The 8,287-nt window shown below is 35.5% G+C and overlaps 2 protein-coding genes across 3 annotated transcripts; both read left to right on the top strand.

Annotated features, from left to right (window-relative positions):
• The first annotated feature begins 1,794 nt into the window (after positions 1–1,794).
• Positions 1,795–3,852, top strand: LOC122060735 (probable leucine-rich repeat receptor-like protein kinase At1g35710). Its single transcript, XM_042623840.1, has one exon. The coding sequence runs from the start codon at positions 1,795–1,797 to the stop codon at positions 3,850–3,852; it is 2,058 nt and encodes a 685-aa protein (XP_042479774.1).
• Positions 3,853–3,860: 8 nt separating this feature from the next.
• On the top strand, positions 3,861–8,283 carry LOC122062043 (MDIS1-interacting receptor like kinase 2-like). 2 transcript variants are annotated; one of them, XR_006134788.1, is made up of 3 exons: positions 3,861–4,797; positions 6,646–7,091; positions 8,187–8,283. XR_006134788.1 is itself a non-coding variant. In XM_042625677.1 (2 exons), the coding sequence occupies exons 1-2, from the start codon at positions 3,885–3,887 to the stop codon at positions 7,005–7,007; spliced, it is 1,275 nt and encodes a 424-aa protein (XP_042481611.1). In that variant the 5' UTR covers positions 3,861–3,884; the 3' UTR covers positions 7,008–7,489. The 2 variants fall into 2 exon arrangements, 1 of the variants encoding a protein (XP_042481611.1); XM_042625677.1 differs by lacking the exon at positions 8,187–8,283 and having other exon boundaries at positions 6,646–7,489.
• The last annotated feature ends 4 nt before the right edge of the window (positions 8,284–8,287 follow it).

The raw sequence follows: 8,287 nt of genomic DNA, 5'->3' as shown, positions 1-8,287 counted from the left end.
CCCGGTCATTACGGTTTCTAGATGAATAAATATGTGATCTTTTCTGTTCTTCGAATTATCATACCTTTGGATTTTTTATTTTTTATTTTTGGTAAAAACATACCTTTGGAAGCTACCCTGTCATTTACTTCTTGACTTGGGTCTTCATCAATTGGGTATTGCGGAAAAGAACAAAAGATAATATTGAGATATGAGAAAAGTTAAGCAATCACCAAACCCTGTTTGTTTCAAAGAAGAAAATGGGTAGGATAGTAAAGTTAGTGGAAAGAAAAAGAAAGGAAAGATGGGAAATGTATAATGGTGAGGCCCACATTTATAAAATAAACAATTGTCATACCTTTGGAAGCTATCCCATCCTAAGGTTACTTTTTTCTACAAAATTTAGCTATTTTTAATTATAGGAGAAAATAAAAATTAAAATGCATAATAAAATCTATGGTTTTGTAAGAATATTACTATATGCGATCTAAATGCCCATTCACCCTTGTGGTTTTGTTGCTTTCTTATCGTTTAATTAGTGATTTTGGATCTGTGAAAGTGTGCTTCACTGGATCGGAGAGCATAGTTCCAAAAATAAATCGGAATCGACAAAATCGCCCAGATTGGGTATCGGTCAAGACCTATCCGATACTGATCCATTGGTACATCCCAAGGGTAAAAAACTGATAAAAATAAATATTTTACAGAAAAGGGATAAAATTAATCAATCCAAAAGTCTTGAGCTTTAAAACCATGTTGGAGATTGCACAGAGGCTAGGCTTGGTCAGTGGATCAAGTTCACCAGCATCATCTAGAAAAGAAGCCTCTATTAGCCCAATATGTTCTCTTCCTGGATTACAAGAAGTGTGTGGCTCTCTTGGGCGCCCGTATGGCCCGTAATAGACACCTTTGGAAGAAAAAAAAAAAATCTGGAAAAGAGACTTTTCTCTAATGTGATTTTCTTGGTATGAACTAGAATAAGTTTGCCCATTACCACATTTATCCTTGTAAAATTAGAATAATAAAATAGAAAAACATCGACATGTTGCCCGTTGGATACACCTGGATGCAAATCTTGCAGCAATGTGGGGAGTATGATTGTGACTATGATTCTTCTCCTCCGATCAAGGTTGGGTCTTCGTTCTAATCAGAACTTTTTTTTGCTTTGTACTTATCTCCTTATACCCTGCCTACACATCTTACTGATTTCTGAGCTGTACTTTTTTTTTTTTTTGGTAAACAGAAATGGACGACATCAACTGTTAACCAAAGGTCCCACACAGTTTATGAACGCTTCACAACCACCACCTCTTGGTTTTGTATGTATGTTGTTCTCTCACAACCCCACTTTTTACAAACCCGTCCCGCGGGGTTCACGTTTTTCACGTTCAGCCCTTTTGCAACGCTACGGGCTACAGTGAAGTCTACCAACGCTTACGTTCACTAATAACCGTTGGATTTCTTAGCTGTACTTTTTTTTTTTCCTTTTGGTAAAACTTAGCTGTACTACGTAAACAGAAATGCGAGAGTGTGCGGGAACACCGACACCTTCGTTTCAAATTTCCAAAAAGTGAATTGCTTTCCTTTGGAAAAACAAAACCGTGTGGGTCTATCTCAAATTTATTTATTTATTTATTTATCTGTACAAAAATCAAATGTGGAAAAAGCGTATAGTAAGATTGATGGACGACATCACTCTCTATGAACGCTTCTCTATAAATTAGCAATCAAGATGACAGCATAATTTATCTGTACAAAAATCAAATGTATGATTGATTAACTCACTGCAAACAACATACATACAGTACCGAACCCATGGCTTACTACTCATCCACCCGTTCTTCTCCCACTACTTCTCCGACTCCATTCATGTCGTTTTTCTATCTTTGCCTTATCATCTTATTCCTCAGTACTTCCTCTGCGTTTGGTAGTGGATTAGGGGTCTCTTCCTCTCAGTCGTCATCAAGTGAAACAGAGGCTCTACTCAAATGGAAAGCCACTCTCCAAAACTACTCTGTCCCTGCTCTCCGATCTTGGAAGCTTACATCATCATCCTCAGCACCAATCCCCTGCTGCAACTGGTTTGGTATAACTTGTAACAAAGCCCGAACCAGCGTGGTTGAGATTAGCCTTCCAGGACTGGAGCTGCAAGGTACGCTTCACAACTTCACCTTCTCTTCTTTTCCCAATCTCCTTCGTCTCAATCTCAGTGCCAATGGACTCACAGGACCCATACCAGTGCATATTGGTAGCCTCTCCAAACTCATCCTCCTTGATCTCTCCAATAATTATCTTTCCAGCGTTCTGCCCCCCTTAAGTAATTTAAGCAGCTTACACTTCTTAGACCTCTATGGCAATGAAATCAGTGGCACAATTCCTTTAGAAATAGGGAATATGAAAAATCTGGTTGAGTTGGCAATAGGTTCGAATAAATTCACTGGTATGATCCCCCATGTCCTGGCTAATTTAAGCAACCTTCACTTTCTATACTTGCATACCAATGAACTCAGTGGTCCAATACCTTATGCAATGGGAAATCTAGAAAATTTGGTTGTGTTGGACCTATCTGCAAACAAACTCAGTGGTCGAATCCCTCATTCTCTGTCTAATTTAAGTAGACTAGAGACCCTCTCTTTGTTTTCGAATCAATTATCTGGTCCAATGCCTTCTGAAATCGGAGATATGAAAAATCTGGTTCAGTTGGCACTATATCACAACAACCTCAATGGTCCCATCCCTCATTTTCTGTCTAATTTAACTAGACTAGAGACCCTCTATTTGCATGGCAATCAATTATCTGGTCCAATGCCTTCTGAAATTGGAGATATGAAAAATCTGGTTGTCTTGGCATTACAACAAAACAACCTCAGTGGTCCAATCCCTTATTCTCTGGCTAATTTAACTAGACTGAAGAGCCTCCATTTGTACGACAATCAATTATCTGGTCCTGTGCCTTCTGAAATTGGAGATATGAAAAATCTGATTGACTTGGAGCTATCTTTCAACAACCTCAATGGTCCAATCCCTCATTCTCTGTCTAATTTAACTAGACTAGAGTTCCTCTATTTGAGTTCGAATCAATTATCTGGTGCAATACCTCAAGACTTTGGTAGCCAAGCATCTATTGTAAAATTTGCATTGTTCGACAACATCTTATCTGGAAGCTTACCGCAACAAATATGCCATGAGCGATCACTTCAACAATTTTTAGTTTCTAACAATAATCTCATGGGTCCTATTCCTGACTTTAGAAATTGCACAAGTTTAATGAGAGTTCGACTCGACAACAACCGATTAGTAGGAAATATAACTGACAATTTTGGTGTACATCCACATCTTCATTACATTGATATAAGTCACAACAGACTATACGGAGAATTGTCACCAAAGTGGGGAAAATGTAAGAATTTGTCCGTTCTGAAGATTTCTGGAAATAATATTAGTGGGAAGATACCACTTGAGGTTGGTCAGTTAACTCAACTTGGAGAACTTGATCTTTCTTCCAACCAACTTGCTGGAGAAATACCAAGGGAACTTGGTAACTTATCTACATTGCTCCTTTTGTATTTAAATGACAACCAGATTTCAGGGCGTGTACCAGTTGAAATCGGCAAGTTAATCAATTTGGACCATCTAGATCTATCGGCAAATTGCTTGATTGGATCAATCCCGACACAACTTGGTCAATGCTCCAAATTGTTGTCATTAAATTTGAGCTATAATTCATTGAATGGAAGCATTCCATCTCAAATTGGTGATCTTGTATCCCTACAAGTTCAATTGGACCTTAGTCATAACTCAATTAGTGGATCGATACCACCTGAGCTTGGGAATTTGATGATGCTGGAAATTTTGAACTATCCCATAATATGATCACAGGCTCAATACCTTTTTCTCTTGAAAATATGGTTAGCTTAGTATCTCTTGATCTATCCGACAATGAGTTAGAGGGTGTTGTTCCTAACAATAGGGTTTTTAGAAATGCTTCTTCGCCACAAGCGTTTAGAAACAATAAAGGGTTATGTGGTGACCTTCAAGGTCTACTTCCCTGCAATCAATCTCGTAGAAGTAAGGGATTGAAGAAAAATGGACATAAGGTCCTCATATCCATCTTTGCTTCTTTGATAGGAATTGTATTCCTAGCACTTGCAATTATCGGTGTTTTCTACCTCTTGCACAAAAAAGCAAAAAAAGGAAATATAGAAGCAACAACAAGAAATCATGGCAATATATTTTCAATATGGAATTTCGATGGCCAGATTGCTTATGAGGATATTATTCAAGTAACAGAGAATTTTGATTCCAAATATTGCATCGGAACTGGAACTTTTGGGAATGTTTATAGAGCAGTGCTACCTACTGGCCATGTTGTAGCTTTGAAGAAGTTCCATCCATTGGAAGGTGAGACAATTATAGTTAATGATGAAACCTTTGGGAATGAGATACGTATACTAACAGAAATAAGGCATCGGAACATTGTCAAACTTTATGGGTTTTGCTCCCATCCACTATGCATGTTTCTTATTTATGAGTACATGGAAAAAGGCAGCTTAGCACGCATCTTGAGCAATCAAGTTGAGGCTATGGAGTTGGATTGGTTGAAAAGAGTAAATATCATCAAAAGTGTGGCCAATGCTTTGTCTTACTTGCATAATGATTGTATTCCACCAATAATTCATCGAGATATTTCAAGCAAAAATATATTGCTAGACTTGGAACTTGAGGCTCGGGTATCTGATTTTGGCATTGCAAGACTATTAAAGCAAGACTCATCTAATTGGACGTCACTTAAAGGAACTCAAGGGTATATTGCTCCAGGTATGTAAATTTGTCCCTACTAAACACTATGTTATTATTAATTTTTAAGATTTCTTTATTCAGTTTAGTATTTAAAACCTATGACATTTTTGCTAGATTGGGCCGTTGAAGTATTCGTTACCTTATCTTATCGTCTAAATGGAGTAGAATTATTATATTTTGGAATAATTTTGGGAAAAAAATATGTTATCCGAACTTTGAAAGATTTAGTACACAATCATCAAAACTTTGATTAAAAAAAAATAATCGTTTTAAATAGTAGGATGAATGTTCCCATGTCCTATTGTTATGACATTTATATGTTACATAATAAATTCTTAAATTTTCCATCTGTAAATACCCTTTAGATTTTTTATTTTTTACTTAAGCTAAAACATTTTACTTAATTGAGTCATTTTATAAAGAAACTAAAGAATATTGTAAATTGCTTATATCCCCTTGAATTTCTTGGTGGCCATAGATAAACTGGGCAAAACATTTTTGTAAATTAACTAAAGGAATTTCAGAATTTTGAAGTGGAGGGGGAAAATAGAATACTGAAATTACTCATTTGGAGTAAATTATTTTCATCTGTAAGTTACTTTATTATCTTGTGGTAAGTTATTTATTATATAGAAAATAGGTATCCCTAGCACAACTACGCTTTCCTATTGAATTAGAAAAAAGTTACAATAACTAAAATTCTTTTTGAGTGCCCAAAGTAATAGGAGTCGAGACAAACCCTATAGAATTTTATTAATCAAGACAAAGTACATATGGTTGGAGCACCATATGTACTTTAGGCCACCCTTAATTTTAAATTTATTTAAACAAAGTGCCAAAAAATGAAAACACATTTGGTGAGTCTGGTAGAAGGCAGCCTTATCTACAGAGATAAAAACAACCACTCGGATTTTTAATTTTTTTTTTTGGGGGGGGGGGGTTTGTGGGAGTCTTTATGTAGAATTCTTAGTAATCTCTACTTTGTGGATCTCTACATTATTGGCCGAACGTGCATTTAATGTTTACTCTTTATTTTCTACCATTACACCAAGCTTGCTAAAATTGATATATCATTTTGCTATGCTTTACATTTGACAGGTTAAAGATATATAAGTTAAGTTACAATAGGAGTAGACGGTGATGTAGACAATATATCCATAAAATTTTTAGCACTGGCTGAAAGGACCAGAATTTCTAGGTGGCCCCATCTAGAGACTTATTCGAGAAGACCATATTCCTACCATATGGCATGTCAAATGGGGATATAATGTTTGTGGACAAGTGGATTAGGTTCCCCCCCACTCCTATTTGGAAATGATAAAATTTATCTGCTAATTTGAGTAGTAAATAAACAATATTTGAGTAGTAAATAAACAATGTTTTACCTGTACAAAACATGTATAGATAGGGTTACTAAAGTCAAAACCACAATACTCACTAGTAATGAAGAAGTATAGGCCACAAGTTTCCTCCAAAACCATAGAATAATTTATTTACATCAACTACTATTTTTTAGCCAAGTTTCCTATTGAATGGGACAACAAATTTTTGGGGAGAGGTAGACCCCAAGTTCTCTTGTTCATATGTGAAGCTTAACCTCAAGGAGTTTTCCAGTGGATAAATCAAGCATTAAAATATTCACGATCATAGAAATGACGTAGAGGGGGTGGTATGGATTATTGAGATATGCATGGACAGAGGGTAAAAATTTGAATTTGAGCTTTAAAATTGACACCTATGAGTTCATACATTTCTCTGCCATATCCATCATTTTAAATATATTATATTTTCTTGCTTCTATTTTAAAACTTATTTGTTGTCTTATTTATACACTTTCACTAAGCCTTTTTCTTTCTTCCCTTGTAGAGCTTGCCTATACTATGGTTATAACTGAGAAGTGTGATGTATATAGTTTTGGGGTACTAACACTAGAAACAATTATGGGAAGGCATCCAGGGGAGCTTATCTCATCTTTAACGACACTAGTTGGCCAAAAGATGTTGTTAAGGAATATGTTAGACCCATGCCTCACCTTTCCATCAGATCCCAAGGTGGCGAAGGAAGTGATTTCTGTTGTGAGAATTGCACTTGCATGTTTACGTAGTCACCCACAATCTCGTCCAACTATGCATCAAGTATTAGAAGAGCTACTTGTTATCCAACCATCATCTATGGAGCATTTTCATACAATTTCTATAGGTGACCTAAATGATATTGACGTGCAATAATTGTGATCGAAGATTCATTTGACCTACAGGGGATTGAGGCGATTCATTTCAGACTACACTCAAAATTAAACAATAGTTCTCAAGGTCAGCCTTATGTTAATTGCTTCTTCTTCTTCTTCTTCTTCTTTTTTTTTTATTTTAATTTTTTATTTTTAAATCCAATGTTTAAACTATATAACCTTTTAAGCTTTTGATGATGGCATGGCTGAAGTTCTCATTGTAGACCACACAACTAGTCTTTATTTCTTTGGAGGTGTTTCTTTTTTCAAAAAAATTTTTTTTTTTTTGCTTAAGGTCAACAAAGTATATGTATTAAGAATGAAAGAAAGAATACAGAAAACAAATCTAAATCTTTTCTGAAAACATTTGTAATTATGAGTTCTCTATTTTAAAATATATACTTAGCATTGGTAGTTATTTATTTTAATTTTACTAAATGAGGTTTTCCTAATGTCAATTCAATTCATCATGATCCCTTTCTTAATTTGGAACTTAGAAATGAAGTTGAAGGAAGCCACAAAGATTCTTTTGTTTCAGCCTCATGTTGTAGTGACAATTGGCTTCAAGGGGTTCTCTTTCACCTCCTTAGACAATTATGTGTTAACATTCGACCACTTTTCTTTTTTAGTGAAATAAAGACTAAAATTTTGGTTATGTATGATATTGAGGGAATATGAAGAATTCAAGGTTCAGATAAATGGGTCAGTTTTCATGGCACAAAAGGTTCCCAAAGAGGGTTGGACTATGCAAGATGAAACACCATGGCCAGGGACCAATATATTGGATCATCCAACTAAGGTGCTATTCTATTTACAATAGCATGATCTGAGTACCATTAATAGCAGGAGAGTTGTTAAGAGCATGCCTTTCTAGTTGGTTGATATGTGTTAAAATACCATAGTTAACCTAGAACGTATTCTTCATAAGAATGTTGTCTAGCTTAGTATCATTTCGTCATGATTTTTGTGCTTGGACGGGGGATCCAATATGTATAATGTTTGATAAACATGTTTCTGTCCTTGTAGTGCATTTATACACAAAATGCGTTATCTTTAAAATGTCTGCTTATAAAGCATCTTTTTTTTCCAAAACTAAACTACATTTAAGGACAAGAAAATGCTAAAGTAGTTGGGATCCGTACTGGTTCCTTTGTTTCTCAACATATGACTTGTGCAACAGATATTTCTTGGACAAAATGGTGTTCGTGATACTGAAGGAAATAAAATGCCATGTTTGGTTTATGTTTCTCGAAAGTAGCCACCGGAATTTGATCACCACAA

The sequence above is a fragment of the Macadamia integrifolia genome, chromosome 14 (genome assembly GCF_013358625.1).
Source record: "Macadamia integrifolia cultivar HAES 741 chromosome 14, SCU_Mint_v3, whole genome shotgun sequence".
Taxonomy (NCBI): Eukaryota; Viridiplantae; Streptophyta; class Magnoliopsida; order Proteales; family Proteaceae; genus Macadamia; species Macadamia integrifolia.
This window is presented reverse-complemented; position numbering and strand designations above follow the sequence as displayed.

Coding starts and splice junctions, on each gene's coding strand:
- LOC122060735 (XM_042623840.1), top strand. CDS start 1,795: ATGGCTTACTACTCATCCACCCGTTCTTCTCCCACTACTTCTCCGACT.
- LOC122062043 (XM_042625677.1), top strand. CDS start 3,885: ATGGTTAGCTTAGTATCTCTTGATCTATCCGACAATGAGTTAGAGGGT. Junction 4,798..6,645: donor TCAAGGGTATATTGCTCCAG/GTATGTAAATTT, acceptor CTTCCCTTGTAG/AGCTTGCCTATACTATGGTT.